Source organism: Manihot esculenta, chromosome 2 (genome assembly GCF_001659605.2).
Source record: "Manihot esculenta cultivar AM560-2 chromosome 2, M.esculenta_v8, whole genome shotgun sequence".
NCBI lineage: Eukaryota > Viridiplantae > Streptophyta > Magnoliopsida > Malpighiales > Euphorbiaceae > Manihot > Manihot esculenta.
This window is the reverse complement of record NC_035162.2, coordinates 16230280-16257729: the sequence shown is the minus strand read 5'-3', so window position 1 is coordinate 16257729 and position 27450 is coordinate 16230280. Positions and strand designations below refer to the sequence as shown.

Sequence of the window (27450 nt, the reverse complement as noted above, 5' to 3'; positions counted from 1 at the left end):
AATGTTAATTAAAGCCACATTGACTTATATATATATATATATAAGCCAGGAATTCCTACCCCCTTCTTCCCTTCCTATGGCATGGTCACGGGATATAATTCAGGAAAACCTTTACTGAAAATGATAGACAAATATTAAAAAAAAATTAAATTAAATATTTATAGGCTTTCGGCAACAAAAATAAAATATAGATTTTATGTTATGTTTACATTGAAAATAGTTTCTAATAATAATAATAATAATAATAAAGAATCAATCCATTCCAAATATGGTAATAAATTAGCTTGTCAGTAATTAGTCTGTTACTAATTACTATATAGAAGTGGAGTAAGCAGTGTGGATTAATAACGACAAAGGCGTGTAACTGAATCACTAAAGTTTCTGTGCCTTACAATTACATACTTCACAAACAATGAGTAAAGGGTTCACCAAATACATACCCAAAACAAGACATTTTTGAGACCCACATTGAATCACCGGAACTTCAGGCAAGGATTTGCAAGATATTGGTATTAATCCCAAGATCAGCACCAATTTGATGGTACTCCTTGAGCGCCGCTTCCATCTCTGCTTCAACGGTGGCATCATCTATGACATCTATCATGTTCATTCGAACAATGTCGGCGTAGTGCTCTTCCCTGTCCAGATCATGCTGGAAGGGTTCCATTGCTGGGCCCTGTTGACTCAAATGGTTACAGTATGTGCAATACACTAGGGAAAAGAAAAAGATATTGATTGTATCATCAGATGTCAAAAGTTAGATTCCAAAAAACCAACTTTAAAGAAAAGAATTGTCAATTACTACAAGATACACCTCATATGGTGCAAGAGATGTAACTGCCTTATCTATTAACTTTAGTTTAATAAAGGGGTTAAGACTAACGTTACCTGACATAATTCGGCATAATGTTTGTAAATCTCGCTGTCTTCATTTTGATCTCCAAGTAATGTACCGCCATACCAACCACTGGTTTCATCAACTGAGGTCATTGCGAGGTACCTTCAGGGGAAAAGAAAACACAACTTAGATTTTGTTGCCATTTTCAGATTATCCAAAACAAAAAACTGAAACAAAAAAGGAGGTCCCTGCTGGGGTTGTGGTGGGGGGAATAGCAAAACAGAAAAGCCGCACTTGACAAATAAATTGCAAATGTTAAACAAGCACACACAAACTATATGCCTACATGTACATACAAAATTCACAAAATTATGATGGTGGAAGAACAGCTTATATCTGAAATCGACAACTTATAACAAGCTCAAGTGAGCAAAATATGCTGTCTCTGCTTCAGGCTCAGGCTTCTGGATCACAAACAATAAAATAGTCATCTGTTGGCTCATGGGAAGCCAACTTGCATGTAGACCATTCCTGGAGACAAATCAGGAGCAAGGACATGTGCCTGAAAGTTGGAAGATACTATCAAGAAAAATACCTTTGGAAGATATCCTGTTCATTCATGTCACCAACAGAAGAAAGCAAATCCAAGTCATAGTAACCATCAACTCTAATATCTTTATGAGATCCTCCGTTTTCAGCTTCTTGTTGACCAGCCTTGGGGGCAGAACCACTTTCTTCATACTTCCTCTGGCCAAAAAGCCAATTTGGGCTTTTCAGCTGTATTTCACTGCAAAATTTAATGGCTCTTATTGGCAATTGAGTACATATTTTGCACAGGCAAAGACCAGTGCTTATGTTAAAAAATTATAATGGCTCTTATTGGCAATTGAGTACATATTTTGCACAGGCAAAGACCAGTGCTTATGTTAAAAAATTATAACACTACGATGAAGCAAATGGTGACCAGAAGCCAAGTTACTGAAAAAAGAAAAAAAGAAAATTTAATTTGCAAAGTTTTGTTCTTAAATTTAAATAAATTTGCCAACAATATATATATGCCAACAGGTATACGATAACATGAAGGCATTGAACGATTAAATAGCCTAATATAAGATGTAGCTACGAAATCCAAATAGAATCTAACACAAGCGTAAATGTCTTCAAGGATGAAAACCTGAAAGAGTAATTGATGACATATTTCTTTCCCTAAGCTAGGTCGAAATGTCAAAAATTGTGAGGTACCTTCATTTCATATATATTTCAAAATCATTATTGCATTTCAAGACATCCAGAAAAGGAAAGCCCACCGACAAAGTTTGAGAATGCTTGCTATCTTTACATTTTAGACCAAACAACTAAAAGAGAAAACAACCAACAACAACAATAAAGACTCTTGATATGTACCCTATATTTAACTCGCAAAATATAATCAAACAAAATGAATAACAAGACAGCTAACTGGGAGGTATATCAAGAACAGAATGCTAAAGGAAGGAATTGAAAACAGTAGCAAGTTAGCAACTGCGTATGCACAGGAAGTACATTCAGAGGAGAGTTCACAAAAATCAGGAAACCAAAACTAGTTTAGGAGGAAATATTACGCGGCATCAGGTGCAACACCAGAAGTTCCCACACCTCCACCTGGCCTTTGATCAGGCTCACAACAAAGCCTTACATTCTTTATGGCACCACATGTCCTCGGGATCAATTTATCAAATGATGTCAACTTCATGCGCGAGAAATCTTCCCTGCAAGCTGGTACAGGGGCAAGAATCATTCCACCTCCTTCCAGCTTGGCACTGGTTGGAATGCTGGGGAAAAGTAAAAAATAACAATAATCAGCCAAACTAAAATTATAAGCAGACAAAATAGAAACATTTAACCATACGTTTAACCAAAATCGAGAGAAGCCCAAAATATGATGAGTGGAAGAAAAAAAGTTTTACCTCATCTCAGGATCAAGATCATCTTTAATCCCTACATGAAGATAATAATCTGTATCCAACTCCCAAAGAGCAGGTTTCCCATCCTGTGGTCGGAAGTAACCCAAAAATCTGGTAAAACAGCATGAAGTTGATAGTTTGAGAACATATAAATTAGAAAACATTCATCTAACAAGGACGAATTTTGGCACTGGTATTTGGCCATTGGATATCTAAAATTTTAAAAGAAACAACTATGATTATGGTGTGAATTTCAACTTATTCCCATGCATATCATGCCATAAAATCAAGCAGAAAGTATGATAGGGGAAGAACAATTACAAATTTATTGCATCTTGCTTTTCACCATCAGTATAGGCATTGTTGTAGTAACGCTTGATTGATTTAAGAAATTCTCTAGATTGAGTTGTAGCTTTCCACTTTCCCTGCCTCTCTGGAAAGACCTGAAACAACAAATCAAGCATTAGAGTGATGATGCTAAAAACCTACGTGAAAACTCGGTGATGAAGTAAAAATACTTGAGTTACATGAGAAAGCATACAGTATTGTGAGCAGCAGAGCCGCCATATTGATGGGCAAGAGCATCCCCCATGCTCTGATACATATCCATCAGGGCTGCAGCAATGGTACTGTCAGGATCGACTTTGGGTATGTCTGTCATACCCATTGCATGGAGTTGACGCCCTAAAGCTGCTAGGCCATATGCATACTGGGCAACATTTGTACGATCCAAGCAGTCAATGCAGTTGGTGCGTAGAACTCCACTTTGAAAGCGTGGTGCTTCACCACCGACCTTATCTTGTTGGTTTGATTGACTAGAATCATTCTCCCTGTCTCGGTTTATTGTAGAACTTAGGTTCTCATTGCCACTTCCAATCCTTGCAAGGTCCCCCGAACCGGCTCTCAGATCTCTGAGAGAAGCATCCCTATAATGAATGCATAAGACAGATGATGAACACCACAATAAATCAGCCTTAAAAATAATATTATATATATATATCATCAACTTTCTGTCAGTCATTTATTTTGAACTAGAAGAATGGGAAAATACGGTTAAAAAAAAAACACAACTTTTTATGAAAGATGCGACCCAGCTTCATACTTCTACAAAAAGAAAACTGCATCACACTGGCACAAAGTTTTCAAAATAGACCAATTCAGGATGAAAGAGAGGAGGAGCCATCCCCATATTTATTAGTCAATAAATTGTTATTACTTTGCCAAAAAAAAAAAAAAAGAACTGTTATCAGGCCTATCATAGCAGCTTTCTAACCAAATATGAGAAAAACAAAATCATGTGGTACAAAATCCATCTTTACAGTAATTATGTACAATCAATCATCCAGTTCGATGCTAGTCAAATATGAAAGGATCATGAAAAAGATGGAAGCTTCCCAGAAATCTCTAAAAACAGTGCTTATGTGGAATTTTGAGAACTAATCAGTGGTTATCATTGTTCCATGGAAAAAATAATGTGAATTTACCAACTAATTTGAGAAGCATAACTACTTGTCACAGGATGATTACCCACTTCACCACCAAAAGCTAAACAAATAAATGCTTCAGCCTTCAGTTCAACTGAAGCATTAAGAACTGGGATGAGTTGTACAGAATTTGGAAAATGACTACCAAATTTATTATGCAAAAAATGACTGCTAATTATTTAGGCATCTGTTTAGAAACATGCAGCCGCTCCCCCATCCAAATAGATACCATGGGCAGACGCATGTTAAGGGTTGGGGGGATATTGTAACACTGAAACGTTGACCATAGAACAATATAAATAATCAAAATAAAAATAATGATAATAAACATATGGAATTGAGATTGAGACACCATTATGCCAGAAAGATATTCTAGATACTAGAAATGAACAAAATAGTAATAATTAAATATTATAAAGTGTGAATATCAATTTAGAATATTTTAAGAAGTTAAAAATAAAGCCTCTAAACTTCTTCCATCTTGTCACATATTATAATATCTAGCGCTATTAAGGTGAGAGGCGACCTTAAGGAGAAAAGCTACCCTATCACCTTAGGCAAGAGGCAAAAGGCAAAAGGCAAAAGGCAAGGGGCAAGAGGCAAGAGGCAAGAGGCAAAAGGCAAGACTGCCTCTCTGAAATAAGGCACCAAAGCCAAAATTTTTTATATTTATAATTTTATATATAGAGAGAGACACTTTTAGCAACATGAAACTTTAAAGAGCAATAATACAAGTATAGAAAACCCATCTAAATTAAATAAAAAAAATTATAATTTCTGAAATTGTAAAATTAAAAGCACTGTTGTTAGAATCTTAGGATTCAAGTCTACTTTCCAACAAAACGATTCGAACCTATGGGTGAATCTTGAATGTACCTGAATCTTACAATTCTTGATTTGAACCTTACTATTCTCATTTGATTCTACATCCTAGCAATTCAAATCTATTGGTACATAAATTATGACAATCAAAAAAATTGATGCTAAATAAAGTGAATCAATATGAATTGACCAAATTTTGACCCGATTCAATTAATTATTGATAAAGAGTTTGGTAGATCTTATATTTTTAAAATTTAAGATCTTATTCATTTTTGCTATAGAAAGTGTATATAAAACATTTCTTCAACTATTTTTCTTCCACCAACCATTCTTTTTCCTCTCCTTCTTTTGTCTTTTTCTTTTTAGTTAATTTACTTAACTAATTATAGTTGTCAAGTTATGATAATTTATATTTATAATATTCTAATCTACTATCTTTTTTATTGTTTAATTATTTGATTAAATTTAAATAAGAGTTTTAGTATATGTATAACATAATACTTGCACATTATTCTATTATAAGAATATTTCTAATTAGATAAATGGTACTTCTATATTTATCAAAATATGTCATGATATTTTTTTTACTTATTTTTAGAATATATATTATTTTTAATTGATTTTTGGAAGTGTTGGAGAATCTTACAATTTGATTTGATTCTAGATTCTCAATTCAAGAAATGAAGATTTCGATTCTCGATTTAACAACTATGATTAAAAGCAATAGAACACCCATCTAAAATAAATAAGAAAGAAAACAATAATTTCTTAAGTTATACAATTATAAGCTATAAAACAACAAAAATACATAAATAAATTCACTGAAATTGCAGAAAAGGAGTTGCTGCCACCTTTTTAAGGTAAGGATAGAAGAGAATGGAATATGAGAAAAAGTGGAGAAAAGAGGAGAAAGAGAAAAGAGAGGAGGGGAAAAGAAAAGATGAAAGATATTGTTGGCTGGAGGTGCGGCAGCAGTCAAGGGAAGAAGAGCGATGTGGTCATCACTAGAGTAAAATTAACCTGTCTCACGATGGCCTAAACCCAAACCATGTTCGCTATTGGTGGGAGAACAATTCAATACTCAGTGAATTCTATTTCACAATGATAGGAAGAGCCGACATCGAAGGATAAAAAAGCAAAACATCACTGTGAAGGCTTGGCTGGCACAAGCCAATTATCCCTACGATAACTTTTGTGACACCTCTAATTTCAAATTCCGAAAGTCTAAAGGATCGATAGCATGCTTTCACGATTCATATTTGTACTGGAAATCAGAATCAAACGAGCTTTTACCCTTTTGTTTCACACGAGAGAGAGGAGAGAGAGATATACCAGCTGATACGAGAGCATAAGCGGCTGTTGGGAGCTTCTTTAGGTGTGGCCTTGAAAGTGATAAAACAAACTCCAGGACTTTGTTTTAAAGCCTTAAAACTTAAATATAAAACAAAATAAAATAAAACGTGCTTACATGGCAGTGCCTCAGGTGCCTGTCATCTGGTGTGCACTCTGGACTTCCCCTCCAAGGCACTCTCCTCAAAGGAGGGTGCCATGCCCAAGCCCAAGTGAGCCAAGGGAGAGGCATCCCACCTTGTCTAGAGCCTCTCGTTGCCTTTCTCAACATTGATAATATCTTTATACCAAATATCAGGTTCCAGGTGGAGTAAATGGGGTCTATTGATTTGAATTTAGTATGGGCCTTTTTTGTCCAGTTTTTTTCTTTATTGTCTAAACTTAACAGATATATTATTTAAACAAAAATGTATTAATAATAATTATTATTATTCGATAAAAGTGCAACTATTAATTTTTATTAATTACAATAATTATACGGCTACTTAGATTTTGCATCTGCCCATGATAGATACATTCAGATTTTCTTATCCCTACTTTGTATTATTACATTGTCTTCACTTCCTCTCTTGCAAGTTTATTTCTTAACAATAATTCATATATTCGGAGTCCATCCTAGAAAAATAGACCTATAATTATTTTCACATGGATTCAGAAAATGTAATTAATATAGTTCAAGACATCAAGTAACCAATTTTACATTGTCTTTCTTAATATATACTCCACTCATATTTCTCTAATAATAAATATTAGGACTAATAAATTTTATTTTTTCATTGTATATTAAAATAGATGCATATTAGGAAGCCAATAAACAAGTTACCATCTCAAAAAAGGAAGTGGCATATAATTTGCAGATGGAAAGGAAAAAGCAAGCCTATATTTATAGAATGGAGGAAGTATGGTTTTATGGTAACCTCAAGGAGTTAGAAAGTCACTAATGTACTTGTTTATGTGTCTGTTGCTCCAACCACACAGTCCACAATTTAAATTTACAAAAGCGATCTGGATTATAGGTTAACTTGTGCTTGTAGGATCCAGCCTCATTGTTTTTTAACTTGTATTATGGGCTTGTCACCAGAGGCATATATGCCTTTTCTCAAGGCAACCAGGGACTCTCTAACGCAAAGCCAATCACCTAATCGATCTTGGAAAAGCTCTTAGAAACCATCTACATAGCCTAAGTAGTCTATCAATTCCCTTAAAGAAATCTTTGAACATATAATAGCATCCAGTATTCATCTATTTGATCTTCATTTATGTCAAATACCAGAAAGTGGCAGTTCAACAGACTGACAAACTACAACAGCATCACAATAGGACCATTACAAAGTAAACAATCTAATTTCAAACTATTCAATGTCAACCTAAGGTTTCACCTTATATCACATCTAACTGATGAAGCTGATCATTACTTGTTGATATTAATGAACGAATAAAGCAAAAAAGCAAACACATAATATTATGAAATATTAACATCCAGGAGAACTGATAGTATCATAGAACACCATAAATTACACTTCTGCAGAAAATTTTTTTCCTAATTCACTTTTTCAAGGTTTAATAAAATTCGCAAGGAGAGATAACAAGGAATAAATGGACGATTCAGCATTTCTGATCAATCTATACACTTCATACATACAAGAAAAACATAAAGCAGGAAGAAAAATTGTGGAAAATTTCGAAATCACAAGACCAATGCAAATGTATGAATGAGTGAATATTGATAAATTCAAAAAGAGAAGTGCAGTACCTTCCAGTGCTTGTTCGGTTAAGTTGGTTGATTCTCTTCTTCACAACGCTAGGTTTACCACTATAGTAAAAACCTGTCAAATCAAGTGCTTCACTTGCCACAGCACCCAAAACAGCCAAAACATTGGCAGACTTGCTTTGGAAACAATAAGGAGAAAAAAGCAATAAGCTCAACATTATAATTAGTTAAGAAAGGAAAAAAGAAAACAAGTTGAGGGAGAATTCAATGCATCTTTTACCTCTTTGCAAACTTGTGAAAATCCCAATGGATAAACTTTAGATGGTTTTCCTCTGAAAGAATTGTATTTAGATAACCAACCGCATTAGCAAACTCACGCCTTAGCATCATTTCTCGAGGTCTTTTTTCAACAGTCTGCATATTAGCATATAAAAAAAAAAGAACTTTTGAACATAGAAAAACCCAGGGCATAAGCATACTGATAATGAAGAATTAAATAATAGGCCAAAATAAATTTGACAATTTTATACATCAATGAATCTTGGCCAGAGTGAAAGCTGAACATAGTTCATAATTTGCCTTCTAAAATCAAATTGAGAAATGGTTATCAATACCGAATTACTGATACAAGCACACAGATAAAAGTTCGTGCAAGGAAGTAATGAAATAGAGAAGGGGCAAACAAACATATGGTTCATCTGGGACTAGGACTTTTGAGAAAGTAACTGTTTACAAAATTAATTAGTTCTAGTATTTGTTTAATTGTTTACGACATTGAAAATCAACAAGATTCATTTTCACATTTGGAGCACAGTCAGCCTTAAATAAAGCAAATCATGAGAAGGTCCAGAACTCTGAGGACCTTGTGTTGGAATGCTTGATTTTAATATGCTAGAACAGAAATATACCAGTTTCCAGTACCTCTATTTTTTTGTTTATTTTTACAGCTTTACTCCTTTTGTGAGTTTGTATAAGTGTAAAATTCAGTTAGTTTCTGTGCCCTAGAGACTTGAAAATGCAGAAAACATCTTCCACAAACACTTCAAAGAACACTGTGTTAGGAATCTTCTTGGAGACAAAATATTAACAAGACCTACATGCAGGGGTGTGCAATCAACCAATTCCTTTCCACACCGAACCTAACCAAACCGAAAAAAAAAAACAAAAAACCTGATCACTAATATTTGTAGACCAAACCGAACTGAAGTATTAGATGAACTGAACTGAAATTGTTTTCAGTTCATTTCGGTTATTTGGTTTTAGAACGCATTAAACCTGGTCAATCCCATACCAAAATATGCAGTAGTACCAGCATTCAGTCCAACATTAGACCCAAAATTGCAATTAGCAATCCAATATTAAATATCAAATTCAATCAATCCAAAATTGCAATTGGCAATATCAAATTCAATCTCAGCATCACAGAAATTGAATACAAACACACGGCACATAGATAAACACAAAACAAACAACAGAGCTAGCGACCAACAAGATGAGATGGTGAGATGCCGACTACCGAGATTTAAGTTCACAACGCAACAGAGGCATCATGTTAAAAATCACAGATGAGGTTGCATGTCACAAGCACACAACAAGAGCGAGATCGTGGTTGAACATGCAAAAAACCACATCAAATTGCCAAGGCAGTGACTGGAGATTGAACAACAGAGAGAAAGAAGGAAGAAAGAAGAAAGATCACACATAGTGGCAAATGCAGACTACATGCAGATAAAGAACACCAAAGGAAAGGGATCTAACCATCTAAGACTAATGGATGGAGTCAAGGTCGAAGATTGGTAGTCAAGAGTCAAAAGACACTGAGGTTCTGATTGGAGGCGCGAATCTAGTGGAGCAACGGAGAAGCTGCTAAATTGAGAGGAAGGGAAGAGAGCAGCAGCATCAGAAAAATAGGCTTAGGGTTTGAGCATACATATGGTCACAGATATATACACATTACATGCAAAGAAAACATCACATTTATGTGAATCAATAAAATTCAGTGTTCATTTAGTTTTCTTTTTTAACTGAAAACACCAAACTGACCAAATTAAAAAATAATAATAATAATAATAACTGAAACCGAACCGAAAAGCGGAATTAAATCAATTCAGTTTAATTTTCCAGTTATAACCAAGGTTTGCTCAACCCGACCACTTGTACCAATATAATAAAGCTGAATTAGTGTAATCATAAGTTGTTTCTCATTCTCAATGACATAAAACATAAGAAAATGATTAGTCGTTATTTATGTATTTTATTGCCAAGTCACTTAGCAACAATATGGTACATAAGTTCGATCACTTGGAAGTTCTATAGAGAATGACAGTAAAGCTATCAAAATATTTAAATATGGGACAGCAACAAACAATTTTGATTTGCACTTGCTTGATTATTTTAACAAAAAATTGAAAATGCAATACACAATGTACCTGGTGAATAAAGTCAAATGAAAGAATTGCTCAATGGAAATATGTAAGACAATGCATGGCTACTCCAATAACTTATTTAACATTAATCTTTATATGGCCAGATGGATATCAAGAATGAATTCAGAAAGAACCTTAATTAAGTTGAGCACAATTATTGGATTTCCATATCTCTTTGCCAGGTCCTCAAAATGCAACTTGGTCGCCTGGTAGGTAGGATCATACCTTTGCACTGGTGTAGAATAGGAAATAAGTGTTAGAAGATGTAGTTTTGTGACGCTATACATCATATTGCACATAACTATGAAACTAAAAGATAAAATATTGAAATGTATCAAATCGCACTTGTCCTTACGGATTATATCAGGTTTAGGACTAAATCTTGAAGCTTCTTGTGACCAGAAAAGGGGAATTGATCCACGCATCTGCACAACAGAACTCATTCTGCCCTTGCATGATCCAGCTTCTTCATCAAGAACAATTTGCTCAGTCTCAACCTCATTTGCAACCCTTCCCCAATCATTCACTCCCCTTTTCAAGTATCTGCAGCAAATTAATAAGCCGCATTACAAAAGTTCCTATTCAGATAAAAAATGCAAATTCTTCCATATTTGCTTTTTTGTGAAAATCAATCATTTATCCATTTCCTTTTTTCACATTTTCCCCCAACAAGAGAAACAATAAAAAATTTAAATAATAACAACGATAGGTTGGTTTGTTTGGCGATCATTGATCACTGAACTAATCACTTTGGTTCATACTTCATAGTTCTAATGAATAATTGACGTGTGTGAACTATACTCCTATATTCAGTTTAGGTTGCAATCAAGTTCACTTTCCAGAATGAGGACTACTGGTATTCTGGAACTTCTTACAATCATAAACAAAGCAATTGAGTAGCACATGCTAGAACATAATGGCATCTGCAGGTGTCATGTTCAATTATGTGGTGTTTGTTGTCTTCACGCTCCACAATCACACCTAGTTTACTAAACTGACCATAGCAAAAACATATTAGTAAATTTGAATGCCAATACTAGAAGTAATTATGCATTTCCACCACAGCTCACGGGCAATCTTATGAACCATTTATCTCACAAAATACACTTTCACCATCCCCCCTCCCTTCCTTTTTTTCTCTACAATATATATGTATGTTTATCCAAAAATATGCTGGTGTACAAGATTGGAAGTATATGATCTAAAATCAGCCTAAATCTTATATGTTTATTCACAAAGGAAACTGCAATACTGAAAGCATTGAAAGATCAAATTTAGACTTCAACTTGAAACTTGTACAAGGCCAGAATTCATCACACTCTTTGACATATGCTAAAAAGTGAAAGGCCACAAACTAATCTCACAATCAGATAGCTAGAACCCATGGAGAAGGAATAGCAATCATGAACTTAAGGAAAACTAGACACTATTACAAAAGCCACTTTGTAGCTTCACATATGGTAGCTCAATGTCAACATAAAGTCTAAAGTAGTAGTGCAGAAAGTGCATGTGGTAATACTGTAAACAGTAAAAGTCTTACAGAAATCCAAAAAGCAAGACCTAAGAGTAAGCAAGCACCTGTGTCTAAGAAATGACATAAACACATCTAAATTAGTCATCAAAAAGAAAGCTGGAAGACGCAACAAAATGCTAACAGACAAATAATAATAAGCTGAAGCCAGAATATACCGGGTTCCAGCAAAATGTCGAGAGCGTCTAGAAACCAGAGAAACACTGAAGTCCCTCCCAAAGATTGATAGCCTAATCTGCCATCATGCAATCCAATAGTGATGGTTGATATACTAAAATATACATTTTGCTCAAATATAGTGAATGTAAAGACTAATATCAAGCAATCATGTGTTATAAGTTTTTTGTCATATGACACAGTTACTAGATCCAAAAAAAATGTTATTTCCATAAAATATTAAATAGAAAAAAATAAAAAAATCCCATACAGAGTGTGAAAATACATAAGAGATTACCAACACAGGATATAAAATCTACTAAGTTGCCAACATTATTTCGGTTTAAGTACAAATTTTAACAGTTATGCAACAAGTTATAGAAAGCACATTCCAAGAAGTTTCATATGCTTTTAGAATAATCCCAAATCATATGCCATGGTATCATAAGAAGCACATTCAACATCTTGTAACCACATGGTATCACTTAAAGATGTAGGAGTATTGCAACACTTTAGATATTAGAATAAAATAAAGTGGACATGGTGGTTAACTAAATTTAGGAATGCATTTCATTGTTTGCAAACATTTTAAGAGAAAAAAACTTGCATTATTACATGATTATTTACAAACTTATTAAAATAATAGAAAATAGATATATAAGCAAAAAAAAAAAAAAACACCTGCTTAAAATGCCCATGGACTAATGCTATTGTCCAAATAGTATTGCCACATCTCGACCGAATGGCTTTTGTCAGATACTCATTCCACACAAACATGTTATCATATGGCATCCTATCTCTATCCACTGACAGCACATTTTTTTGCAAGCTTTGCATTATAGGATATGTATAACTGAAGAAGAAATCTTTGGTCAAATCCACACTGGATAGGAGCTTTTTGTATCTGCATTTGACCATAGAAAAAAAAACTTACTAGACAATGCATGTTGGATAAGGAGTGTATCATATACGTAAATCATGAAAAAAACTAACAATAGGCAGAATTCTTCAAAGAGTAAAAGAAAAATGGATAAAAAAAAAAACAATAAGTCATATCCAACATTGATAATTCATACCCCAATAATTATGAAGTTCATTAGGCCTCACTTAAAAAAAATATTGAATCCAAATGGCTTCATTTTCCTCATTATTCAGTCATTGAAATGGTCAATAATATGTCCATGGCAAATCAGGTTATAGAGATTCCAATTGAGATGGCTAGGCAATTTCTGAAGCAACAATGCTGAGGCCAATTCTGGAAATTAATGACGTGAATATGAACTATCCTCAAACAAGCAGATGGATGAGGAGATATATCAATACCAGAATAGCATGCTCCGGCAAGAACTTGAACAGTCTGCCATCAAGTTGTCAAAATTCCCTGGCTAAACCCAACCATGAAAAATTGGATTCCTATTATTAGACAGACAAAGCAAAAAGACCATTTTGACAGGTGCAGATGCCGACAGTGTCTTGACAACAAAAAAGATGTGGATGGTTTCAAATATGTGGTCTTCCCCCTCATCCCAACTCATCTTTGAAGTTTTAATCAGCCCAAAAAGCAAGATGCTGAAAAGACCACAAAATGAAAAAGGAAGATTTTTTGAATAACACCACCACCAAACTTTGATGCATATGAGCACATATTAACATGCTACAAAGGTATAACTTTTGCATGTAAAAATGGCAAAATAGTAATAACAAACTGGACCAGAAGTTCACAAAAGAAAAAAAAAAGATCATTTTTCCATGTATAGAGATTAAGGCTTTTAAGACAGGTCATAAAGAATCCCTGAATGAGGAATAACAATGAGAAACAAAATGGTTGAGTAAATTTATGGCCGTAACCATGACAATACTGGCCATTTAGCAATTTTCCATAGAACAGATCCGACAGGGATACTAAATTCTGAAACCAGCAATATCCCACAGTCGATTTTAGTATCAATTTGTAAGTTGATTACCCTCGTCCATTTCCTCCCTCTTTTCGGCATTGTTTTTCCTCATATATGTTGAAAAGTATAAATATGAAACATGGATTCATTTCCATTCCATGGGAGAAGTTGAATTTTTGGGTGAGGAGAGAGGATGCTGCAACTATGTTCTCATACTATAAAGGAAACAAGTATAGACAGAAACAAGCATAGAGATAATATAACATGGAGCATAAACATAATATAATATGGACAATGGCCTAAAGCACATCAAAGGTGTTAAATTATAACAAAACTACTTCTTGCTCATTGCACTTTGACATTGCTACAAACCATGCAACCAATTTTTCCATGAAATAATAAAAGCTCTCTGTATCTTTCATACACAAATGCATGCAGAAAGCAAAGAGAGGGGAGGAGAGGGGATGGGGGGAAAGAGAGATGCCAATCAATGACAGGCCAGTAAAAGGAGTACCTAATCTCAGTTTTAGAATGTGCTGCATCAGTTTGAATGGATGCATGCGGAATTGTAATCAGTTGGCTTTCATCTATACTATATATTGCATGACCACATATACATCCTATTTGCCGACGCCTTGTAACCAGAATCAAATAATAGGACTCCATGAACTTAATGCAACCTGAAAACACCAAAATTAATGTGCATTGACATCATTAAGAAAATCATCTATGAAAAAAATATATATACTAAAGATACTAACCAGCAATTCCATAAACCTTTGCCACAAAGTTTAGTCCCCCAGTGGAACGATTGCCTTCAGCAATTCTCTGAAGCAAGCACTTGATTTCTTGCGGTGAATAAACTACTGGGTCTTCACTGATATTGAGATCAGAAGGCTCCGAGCGATCAATCTTCAATACCCGAAAGAACCTCTTGTTCCGATCACTACCAACTAGATAAAATCTCTGCTCAAGCAAACAAAGAGTAACCTTTAATTCAACTTACCTATATTAGCTAAAATCATTTTCCCCAAAAATACATTTAAAAGAAATTGGAACGTTAGATAGCTTTATGTTGCTTTGGCTTTCGGAAATTTAATACTTGCTCAAACAAAGTTGCTATTTGATAACCTATTTAAGTATTTCACTAAAATTTTCAACTCCTAATTTTGAAATGTGGTTTAACAAATAGTTGTTTAGCATTTAAGAGCATTTGATTTCATATTCACCTAATATTTAGAAGAAAAAAAATTCAATTAGCATGTTAAGTAAAAAAATTATATTCTTTTGGCTAAAAACTTGTTCTTTTCTTCCTAGCAACCGCAAAAATAAATAGTAATTATCATCACTACCAACAGCAAGTATTACTAATATTACCATTATTGCCATAACCATACCTTAACCAATGCAAACATTGTTTTTCAAATTCAGTTATGATAATTTTATTATGCAATAGAACTAAACCGTAATTTATTAATCAGTTTTAAACTTTCAAAACTTGTCAACTCCATTTCCTATCTTAAGCTTTGAATATAAAAATAATTGATTTAAGTTCTCAGTTCAGCTTTATCACACATCATCTAAGTGAATTGTATCAAACCCAACTAGAGCCAAGAAATTTGGCCATAGTCTTTCGTTTAACGTTCAATTGTTCTTTCATCTACCTATATTTTCCCGCAGTTTCACAACATCAAACAGATCATCCACTCGGCAATAATTCCGATTCTTGCTTTCAGTTAATCAACAATCTAAAGATTAAAATATATGCGACGAATCATGTGAAGAGAAAACTCACTAAATAAGCAAGTCTAAGGCATTTAATTTTAAACCACATTCTTGAAACATAAAATCAAAAAGAAACTAAAGTTCAAGCGTTCCTTTTCTCCAGCTCGCTTTCCAAGAATTCCACAGCAAGAAAACAAAAAATTCCAAATTCAATTAGTATCAACTAAATGGATGAACTTTTGACATATCCTACTTTAAGGGAAAAAGAAACGAACTCTTTTTCTGTTTTAAATCACTTTCTGATCAACCAAACATAGACTTGTGAATCCAGAAGCAAGTGAAATAAATCAAAATAATATGATTGGCTCACCTGTCTGGTCTCATAGAGCCTAAATTTCTCGAGCGAATAGGAATTAGGATCAATTTCGGGGTCGTTCGACGGGTGGACTTTGGCAGATGAATTGCCGTAAGGAGCGAGATTGGATTTGGGATTCTCGGATTTTGCCATGGAATTTTTGCTGACAGTTATTTCGGATTTTTGCTAAATAGCCATGGTTTTCGTCTTGTCTGTATTTTAGGAAAATTGTATATCGGAATGGGATTGGAAATGAAAATGGTTACAGGGGCGTTTGAGGAATTTTGTGCATTATATAGGCTTCGATCACAAGCTAGTCCGAGTCAGCCACGCATCCACCCCGAGTTTGCAGATTTCCTTTTTCGTCTTATTTTCCGTTGTTGTTCTTTAATTCCTTATCCATTACATTAATTTTTTAAAAAAATTACTATTTATCCCTTGAAAAATTTTATTAACTTGATTATTAATTTTAAAAAATATATTAAAATATTTTTCAGATTTTAAAAAATTTATTAATTACATTTTTATTAAATACTTTATTATTTAATTTTTATAATTTTAAAAAATTTATTAATTGATTTCTTAAATATATAAAAAAATTATTAATTCGTGTTTTTATATTAAAAGTATTTTAGATTTTATTGTAATATTTAATAATCAAAATTAACGGAGAAATTAATTAACAAATGTTTTAAAATATTAAAAATATTTTAATATATTTTTTAAAATCACTAATTAATAAATTTTTTCGTATTATAATTTATATTTAAAATTATGAAGTATTCACTTTAATTTATATTTTTAATAATTTTTTAAAATTAAATAATTTAATTTTTTAACTTCAAAAACTTTCATTTAAAAATACATTGAAAACTTGTAGGAGATTTCATTTAATTTATTTTCCTATAAATGAAAGGTAAAACTTTATTATTAAAAATTAATCTAAAATTAGATTAATAAAACTTTAAAACAATTAAATAAATTTTTCAATAAAAAATAAAATAATACTTTTTTTTAATCTCTCAACCTTAACTCTATAAAAATCTTAAAACTCAGTTAAATTTTTTTTTAAATATAATTTATAACAAAAAAAATGTGAAAAGTACCTTTCACAAAATAATGTTTTTTGAGCTTGAAAAATAAAATTATACTTTTAAACCAAATAATCCGAATGTTTATGCAAATTTATAATTTTGTATAATAAAATTATTTTAATTTTTTGTTGTAATTGTAACTAATATATTAAATTGAATTTGAAAAAAATTACAATATGGCATAAATAACTTAGTTATACTAAAAGGAATTAAATAATCGCTACACTATTACAGTACACGGTGCACGTTTTAACAGGATTATAAGTGCAGATGGAACTGTTCTCTACTGATACATCAAATCAAATGAGTTGCATCACTTTTTGTTGAGTAATAAGTCTTGATCTGTCAGGCTGCTTGAACGTGGTCTGGATTGTGTGTTAGCAAACAGACTATCATATTTAAGATTTTATTATTTCAAAAGAAGTATTTAAGATTGATTTGTACCGGAAAAACCTTTTTCTTATATTAAAGCTCATTTCAAGAGAAGTATTTAAGATTTTTTTTTTTATGGATTTGGAAATGGAGAAATGAATTTGTCTTTAGGGATGAGAGGGTTTACCTGGGGAGGAAATTATTGATTTTGAGTAACCAAATAGAGCGGAATGAGAAGGTGTGAGTAAGGTTGGTAACTGAAAGCTGGAAGAATTGTGTCTTTCCTATTTGTTAAGTTGAATATAGATGGGGCAAGTAAGGAAAATCTAGTAAGAAGTGGAGGGGGTGATGTGTTTAGGGACTGGTTGGGAAATTGGAAGGGTGGTTTTTGTGTTAAATTGGGGTTCTATTCTTCTACTCACGCAGAATTAATGACGTTTATTTATGGTTCGGAGCTGGCATGGAGCTTGGATTTTAGCAGAATTAGTATTGAGGTGAATTTTCTAGTTGTTATTAATTTGGTAACCGGTAGGAGTAAGGGTAGTTTGAAATTGTCCAGTTTACTAGGGAGATGTAATGAATGTCTACTAAGGATAATGATGATAGTAGACTCACTCCCACCAAACATGCCACAGGAGCATTTAGAGTGCATGCCACGGGAGTATTCTGAAATGCTCCCGTGGCATGGAGTCGGACAAGTTGGTTAGTGGCAGTTCGACATTAATAGTTAGGATGATAGTGGGAGTAAGTTTCGATATTACAACACTCAATTTTCTAATTCTATTGTGCATGTTGTTCATTCTCCCCCACACTCAGAAATAGATTTCGATTTACTTAGAGTGGATATTTAAGATAAGTCAGAAGGTCGTTCCTTTTGTGACCCATCTAAAGAATTTTTAGTTGAGATGATATTTTTTTGAGAGATGCAATGGCTGCAGCTGCAAAAGAATATCACTTATAGTACCAAACACTTTTCATGGGGTGCAGGTGATTGACCAAGGGTCAATCATCTCCCCTCTTCATTAGGGGTGCAGGTGATTGACCCTCCCCTCTTCATCAGGAGTGCAAAGAATCTCTGCACCCTGATGAAGAGATAGCTTGTCCAGCACTTTAAATGCTGGACAGGCATGTTCTACACCTAAGGTGCCGAACATGCCACCTCTACTGCCACATGAGCATTCTCAAATGCTCTCGTGTCATGGAGCAGTTTGTCAACACCATTAGTGTCGAACAAGCATGTTCGACAATCATACTTTTTTAATTTTAAATGAATTGACAAATTATTTTTTAATTATACTTTGAATTGAAAAAAATCTCGAAGACTGGTCACTGTTGTTGAAAGGCAATTTGATAGATTAGCTAATTTGGCTGTTTGTGCCATAAAATCCTCTGGGGGAGGTGGGGGAGGTGGGTGATTTATTAAGAAGAGATAAATAGAGTGAGGTTTTTCCTCGGATGTGTAGGGTGAAAGAATGAATTTGTTTTGTTTTTCTTTAGTATCCTCTCTACTGAATTCAAAAAAACAAAAATAGATGAACAAAATTTATCATTCATTAATATCAAAAATTTCCTATCTTGAACTAAAATCAACAATCTCAAATCTGTTTTTTTTTTCATAACAAAATTCCAAGCTTATATTTTACTTGCTAATTTTATTAAAAAATTATGTTTTAATACTAATTAGATTTAATTATTTGATAAAAAAATTATCTTTCCCACTATAAAAATTAGAACTTAAATTTTGACAATGCTATTTTTTATTTTAAAAAAATGTTTGTAATAAATTATATTAAATATTAAAATTGTATTAGTATTATTAATTTTTCTATATAAATTTCATTAAATATTATTTATTTTTAACGTTATAACTAAATGATTAAAAAGTCGTCTCCGTAAGAAACATATTATTTATTGTAAAATGATTGTGCTTAAAACAAGAGGCGCCTGTAGCTCAGTGGATAGAGCGTCTGTTTCCTAAGCAGAAAGTCGTAGGTTCGACCCCTACCTGGCGCGTGGTATTTGGTGTTTATTTATCATTTATATATCTTTTAAAGAATTATTTTGAAAGTCACAAAACAATACAAGAATTTTATTTTTAATAATTTTTTAAAATAAAAGTTAAGTAGTTTTATATTAAACATGAAAATTGATTAAAAAAATAATTAAGTTAAATTCTTAGAAAGCTCTAAGTTTGAAATGTAATATTTATTTTTTAATATTTTAATTTTATTCTCATCAAAGTAATTTTAATATTTTAAATATCTAAAATATATTTATAAATATTTAAATTATTTTCAATATAGATTAAATTATATACTTTAATCCTTAAATTTTAGTATCATTGAATTAATTTTTATATTTTTAAAATTAAAATTAAAATTTTTTATATTTAATCCGTTTAAAATTATAATTTTTACATTTATTATAAATATTAGTCCAAATTAGTAGTTAATTAAAATTTTTTGAAAGTATATTAAAATATATTGTTTAAAAAATTATAATTTATTTAAAAATTATTTAGTACTATTTAAAAATAATAAAAAGTTTAAATTAATCCCTCAACTTTCTAGTGAAGTTCAAATAAACCTATTTGAAGTATTTTAGCCAAATAAATCCAAAACTTTTGATTTAAGTTTATAATAGCCCTAATATAATAAAATATTATTTTTTTAATTTTAAAAATATTATTTTTTAATCTTAAAATATTAAAATTATTTACTGTATTTAATATTTATTATATTATTTTTTTTAATTTTAAAAATATTATTTTTTAATCTTAAAAAAGTAAAAAATAAAGAACACAAGAATATATAACCCTTCAAAACTTTAAATCCAAACACGAACATTATCCATAAAACCCAAAAATTCAAATCTAATGAACACAACAATATTACCCAGCAGAACCCAGCAAATTCAAACTTAAGAACACAACACAAGTAGGGGTGAGCATTCGGTCGGTTCGGTTCAAAATCGAACCGAACCGAATAAATCGAAAATCGAAATTTTAGTATTTATGAAAATCGAATCGAATAGATTTTGATCAGAAACCGAACCGAACCGAACCGGTCTGATTCGGTTCGATTCGGTTCGATTTGATCGGTTTCGATTTTTAATAATTTTTTTATTTTTTATACTTTATTTTTTAATATTTTAAAATTTAATTAAAATATTTTAATCTTAATATGATTTAATTTCTCTATATTATTAAAAAAACATATTATTATCACTAATCGATTCGGTTCGGTTTTTTCGGTTTTTTTCTAATCAAAACCGAACCGAACCGAAATAACCGAAATTTTTGAAATTAAAAATCGAATCGAATCGAAATATATAAAAAACCAAACTAAATTTTCAAATCGATTCGGTTCGATCAATTTTTTTGATTTGAACCGAATACTGCTCACCCTAAACACAATAACAACACCACCCCTCCACTGCCCGCAATTAATTACTTTCATTAATCGCATGTCTCTCTTTGATTTCCTTACCGACAAGCTCTTATTCAGCGACTCCATTGTTTTCCCTCTCCCTCAGCAGCAACAGGAAAACTCTAATGTCGATCTCATCCCCACAGGTACAGTCCTGATGATCCCTCAGCACTCGATTCTTATTATGTTGATGCGTTAGGGCTAATATGAACTTAAATCAAAAGCTCAATTTAAAGATTAAAGAAAATAATACTTTAAGATTAAAGAAATAATATTTTATTATATTAGGGATAATATGAACTTAAATAAAAAGTTTTGGATTTATTTAGCTAAAATACTTAAAATGGGTTTATTTGAACTTCTCTCTCCTTTTTCAATTCTTGTTTGCAACAAATTCAGTGCATTTTATCGTTCTCGATAAAATTTTCCTGGAAAACAATTCTTCTTTTAATTTCCTTTGTGGTTTAGAATTATGCGGTTAAGAATTATGGTTTGTTTGAATTTTTTTTTTTTAATGATTTCTTTACCAATAATTTTTATATATAAAAATTTTAAGTTAAACTATGTTTAACCAAATGAGACAGGTAATAATCATTATATAAAAATATTTGATGAGAATTTTAATATATATTTATATTTTTAATTATATATATATATTAATTTTAAATTTTAATTCATGAAAATATTTATAAAATTTTTAAAATTATATTTAAAATTATATTAAATGCAAGAAGATGTATAATAAGTTTGCTGCAGTTTTAAGTTAATTTAAACTTTAATAGTCAGATCGTTACAATTAGTTAACTTTATTGACAATTTTATAATGTGCAACAAGCGAAGTGTAGAATATAATTAAAAAAAATTATTATTTAATCGAGAAACTTATTATTTAGTCTTTCGATTTTGAAAAATATATTAAAATATTTTTAACATTTTAAAAAATTTATTATTTAATTTCTATGATTTTAAAAAATTTATTAATTAGTCTCTCAAATTCTAAAAAATTTATTAATTAATCTTTCAGTATTAGGGGTATTTTAGATTTTTTTATAATATTTAACCGCTAAAAACTAACCGAAGGACTAATTAATAGATCTTTTAAAATATAACAGATATTTTAATGTATTTTTTAAAATTAAGAGACTAATTAATAAGTTTTTTCGTATTATAAGGATTAAATAGTAATTTTTTTTATAATTAATAGGTGAACAAAATTTTGAACTTGGTATCTTATTCATTAATATCAAAATTTTCTATCTTGAACTAAAAGCAAGAATTTCAAATCTTTTTGGTTCATACCAAAATTCCAAGGTTATATTTTACTTACTAATTTTATTAAAATATTATATTTTAATACTACTAAGATTTACTTATTGGTAAAGAATCCATCTTTCAGACTATGAAAATTAGAACTCAAATTTTGACAGCAATTAAGGCTATTTTTTGTTTTGGGAAAATATTTTTAAAAAAAATATTTGTGACAAAGTAATTTCATTAAATTTTATATTTTTTTAAAAAATACTTGTTGTTACTGATAATTAATTTCATTAAATTTTATATTTTTTTACTGTAAATATTTTTGCTTTTAATTTTAACATTTTTTGTAGTGGCATTTTTTGGGCTCTTGAGAAAATTAATCAATATAATTAAACATTATTAAGGAAAAATGATTTTTTTTTAAGAGAAAGTTACTAAAGTTATTTTCTTAATTTTCAAAATTTTATTAGTATTATTAAATTTTCTATATAAATTTCATTAAATATTATTTATTTTCAACGTTATAATAAAGTTATATTTTTAAAAAATATTTTTCAAAAATATATGATAAATACCGTCAAAACTTAATACTGTAGATAAAATTAAATGAAATATACCGAATGAATCTACCCAACCTAGAGATACAAAGATAGAAATCAAATGTATTTATAAGTTTTCTAACTAGATCTATCACCAACCTATAGTAGTTAGGTGAAAAAGTAAAATTAATCCTTATTTGTACATTGACTTTTTTGGTACGAAATGAGTCACTTCAAATAAATTCATTACTCCGGTCTAGAATACGATTAATCCAGTATGATTTATATAAATTTCTAATAATTTATCGGATAAATTGATAAATCGGACATTCTCAACCCACCAAACAAAATTAATGATTTTTTTATCACGACCGGTTAAAAATAAAATTTCATTAAAAATTATTTCCACGTAGTAAAATCTCCTCGGGAAATATAAGAATTTCATAGGCCGATCTTGAGCCCGCCATCCAGCACGAGTTATACACACATTAATTTCATGAAATTAATGAAGGCTAAATATATGGAACAAAATAATGCAAAATAGTTATATATTTATTATATTTTGCTATAAATATTACAATTTATTTCTTTAAATTAGAAAATGAATGTGTTTAAAACAAGAGGCGCCTGTAGCTCAGTGGATAGAGCGTCTGTTTCCTAAGCAGAAAGTCGTAGGTTCGACCCCTACCTGGCGCGTGATTTTTGTGTTTATTTATCATTTTATATATCTGTTAAATAATTATTTTGAAAGTCACACCACAATATAAGAATTTTATTTTGACTAATTTTTCAAATTTAAAGTTAAGTAATTTTATATTAAACATGAAAATTAATAAAAAATTAATTAAGTTAAATTCTTAGAAAACTCTAAATTTGAAATATAATATTTATCTTCAACCTCTTTTTTAAAATTTAAAAATAAATAATTTATTTTTAAATATAAATCTATTTAACGTGAATTCAAATTAATCAGATGATATATATAAACAAATATGTAAAATAACAAGTTAATAAAAAATTAATATGTAAACATTTTTTATAAATAAAAATAAAATCGTTGGAAGTTTTTCTTTTGGGTCCACTTTCATGTTTTTTGGACCCATAATCACCAAAATGCTAATATTTGATTGGTTTAGCATTCCATGTAGGAGTGCCTTAATCCACGTGGAATCACCATTATGGTATATAAATTTTCGTGTTACCAGTGAGAAAAGAGGAAGTTTACACGTATTTACTAACCATCTTGACCAGAGATTAATCAAGTAATTAAGCTAAACTAATTATCCCTTGAACTATGGAGAAAATTTCTCTCTTTTTCTATCTCTCTCCTTTTCCAATTCTTGTTTGCAACAAATTGAGTCTTCTGGAGAAAACTTTCCTGGAAAACAATTCTTTCTTCACTTTCTTTTGTTCAGGTAATATTTATTTTATTTTAATTTCTTATTTAAAAAATAATATATGTATGTTTGATTAATCTAAATCAAACAGATCCTTTGTTTAATTTCACTTTAACAGGCATTAATTCCCTTGATCATCTTCATCCTATTTTCCTTTTCCTATTTGGAGATTTATTCATATAGGTTTTTTTTAATGGGTTAAGAAAATTAGGTTTATGGTCGTTATAGGATGGATTTGTATGACGCTAAAATTACATATTTGTGACCAATAGTTTTATTTAGTATGCTGTAATGCGATAAATTTTTTATTAAATTAATAAAAAATTTAATTTGAATGATTTAATCGCATTATATTATATTACGATACACCAAACATACTTTAGAAATCATGGGTTTGAGCCTCCGAAAACAGCTTATATGCTAAGCATAATGTTTATCAATTTTCCCTAAAACGAAATGTTTTGTGTACGCTTTTATAAATTTAAATTTCATAAGTTCTTGTTAAGCTTGAATTACAATTTTTGTTTGTAGTTGAGGTTATAGTTACTATGGATTCCATGAGGGGTCAAGGAGGCATTCAGATGCTGCTGAATGCAGAACAGGAAGCTCAACAGATTGTTGCTGCTGCTAGAAACTGTAAGAACATAGGAAAATTCTCTCACCTTTGATATTTTCCCTATTTTTTGGGTCACTAATTATGTAAAATTTGATTCCTTTTCTCTTTCATCTCTTGAATCCTTCACATTCTTTGATTAGTGAAGTTGACAAGATTAAAGCAAGCTAAAGATGAAGCTGAGAAAGATGTTGCAGCCTATAAATCCAAATTAGAATCCGAACATCAAAAGAAACTCTCCGAGGTATCAATAAAATATATCTCTCTTTTTTCGAATAAAATGGATATATAGTCAAGCTGACCATACACTCAGTAGAAAATATTTCGCCTTTCACCCTTACACATATTTAATAATATCTTCACTACACCTGTGTCGTGGTCAAAATTTAAGATTAATACTTGATTAATTCCAAGTAAATATGTCATGATACTGATAAGCACACAATGGAATTTGAACTTAAAATCTTCCGAACTAAATAAATCTCTTTTGCAACTTGAACTCACCCCTTGAAAATAATAAAATTTATTTCTTTAGCTATAATTTATTCAAACAAAAAATTATAAAATATACGAAAATAATTGAGAAATAGCATTTTTCTATTGGATACTCCTAATCTAAAAAAGAATGAAACTTGTAGAAATAAGATCGAGAAAATAACATTAAATAATCTCTCATAGTGGACTGCTTTAAACTTGAATCAAAATTGATGGTTTTTTTTTTTTTTTTTTTAACTGGATTGAAATGAAAATATTTTAATTTGGTGAAAAATGCAGACAAGTGGAAGTTCAGGGACCACAGTGAAAAGGCTTGAAGAGGAAACTCAAGTAAAGATTAAGCAATTGAAGGAATCAGCCTCAAAGGTCCAGCCAGAAATAATTGCAACGATCAACAAGTATATCACTACCGTTCATAAATGATGCTTCATGGTCAGTTTTACACCTTCACGTATGCTGATTTTTTCCCTTTGCTCTTCTTTCTTTCTTCTGTTGATGTGCTTATATATAGAATTGACATAAAGAAGAAGGACTGAATGTAAATTTACCAGCAAAAAAATGGCCAATAATTCCATAGTAAATAGAATTTGCATAAAGAAGAAGTACTGAAATTAAATTTACCAGCAAAAAATGCCAATAACTCCATAGCAAATTTTCAAGAGACAAAAAGAGGCTTACTAGCTAAATACAGCAATAACTCCCTAAAAAATATTTTTTTAGATACGAATTATTTTCTGCAAATAAATGGAAGTTTAGTTTAAATTTTATTCGATCTATATATATATATTTTCTAAATCTTAAACAATTTAATTTTTATAACGGTAATTTCTCTAAATTAATTGAAATAGAACGAGGTAAACTAAATAAAACTATTAGAACTAACTAATATATATATTTTTCAAAAATAAAGGATTAAATAATTAATATTACTAAAATAAAGGGACTAAATAGTAATTTTTTAAAAATATAAATAGATGAACTTTGTTTTTAATACAGAGATTCACCATGTTCAGGGTGAAGAAAGAGCACAGATTAAAGAGAGAGTGAAGTGCAGGCTGCAGGGAAGCTAGCCATTGCTGCCCTAATTCATCTAATAAAGTATTTGCATCTTCTTATTCTCTTATCATATTTTTTTTTTTTGACAGAGCTTTCATTTTATGCCTTGTTTTAGAATTTACTTTCCTAATATATTTCAGAATTTTATTTTAATTTTTTTGGTTAATATTATTGCTGAATATTAATTCTTTGTCAATAATTACATTATTGATTTTTCTTTCTATATGTTTATGACCACTTACCAATTTAATTTGATATTCGTGAGATAAATGAGGCTTTATTTGATTTAAATGTGTCACTTGAAATTTTTTTTTATAGATTTATGACTCACTTTTCAAGAAATACGTTAATTAGGTTGATATAGGCGAGCATTCGATCGGTTTGATTTAAAATTAAATTGAATCGAATCGAACTGAATAAAATAAAAATTGAAATTTTGATATTGATAAAAATCAAATTAAATTAATTTTGATAAAAAAACTGAACAATTTAGTTCAATTTAATCGATTTAAATTTTTAATAAATTTTTTATTTTTTACACTTTAATTTTAAAAATTTAATTGAAATATTTTAACTTTAATATAATCTAATCTTTATATTATTAAAAATAATATAATATTATGACTAATTAGTTCGGTTCGATTTTTTATTAAAATCGAATCAAAATAATTAAAAATTTTAAAATTAAAAACAGTATCAAACCGAACTGAAATAAATAAAACCGAAAACTACTCACATAAATAAATTATTTCTCCACTAAAAAAACTTCCATTGTGAAAAAAAAATACCAAATTTAATAGAAATAATTTTCACACTTATTAAGAACTTAAATTTTTTAATTGAGTTATTATAACTAAGCAAGGGCAATTCATTAATTTTGCATTAACTTCTTAAAATAATTGGATAAATAATTGTAAATTTATTGCATTTTAACAAAATTAATTATTTATTTATTTTTAAATA

General features: G+C 30.4%; 2 protein-coding genes and 2 non-coding genes across 4 annotated transcripts; 3 read left to right on the top strand and 1 right to left on the bottom strand.

Annotated features, from left to right (window-relative positions):
* Positions 1-239: 239 nt before the first annotated feature.
* Positions 240-16509, bottom strand: LOC110609110 (phosphatidylinositol-3-phosphatase SAC1). Its single transcript, XM_021748457.2, is given in 17 exon segments — positions 240-513; positions 515-676; positions 889-1000; positions 1434-1625; positions 2440-2649; positions 2785-2892; positions 3103-3224; positions 3323-3707; positions 8191-8325; positions 8429-8562; positions 10709-10806; positions 10930-11117; positions 12264-12340; positions 12943-13165; positions 14671-14836; positions 14918-15122; positions 16252-16509. Coding segments are annotated over 17 exon segments (2796 nt in total). The 5' UTR covers positions 16390-16509; the 3' UTR covers positions 240-372.
* A 3133-nt stretch (positions 16510-19642) lies between these two features.
* TRNAR-CCU lies at positions 19643-19715 on the top strand. Its single transcript has one exon. It is a non-coding gene; the product is annotated as a tRNA-Arg (tRNA).
* Positions 19716-23549: 3834 nt separating this feature from the next.
* On the top strand, positions 23550-23622 carry TRNAR-CCU. Its single transcript has one exon. It is a non-coding gene; the product is annotated as a tRNA-Arg (tRNA).
* A 1238-nt stretch (positions 23623-24860) lies between these two features.
* On the top strand, positions 24861-25915 carry LOC110608859 (V-type proton ATPase subunit G). Its single transcript, XM_021748146.2, has 3 exons — positions 24861-24959; positions 25080-25180; positions 25711-25915. The coding sequence occupies exons 1-3, from the start codon at positions 24872-24874 to the stop codon at positions 25852-25854; spliced, it is 333 nt and encodes a 110-aa protein (XP_021603838.1). The 5' UTR covers positions 24861-24871; the 3' UTR covers positions 25855-25915.
* The last annotated feature ends 1535 nt before the right edge of the window (positions 25916-27450 follow it).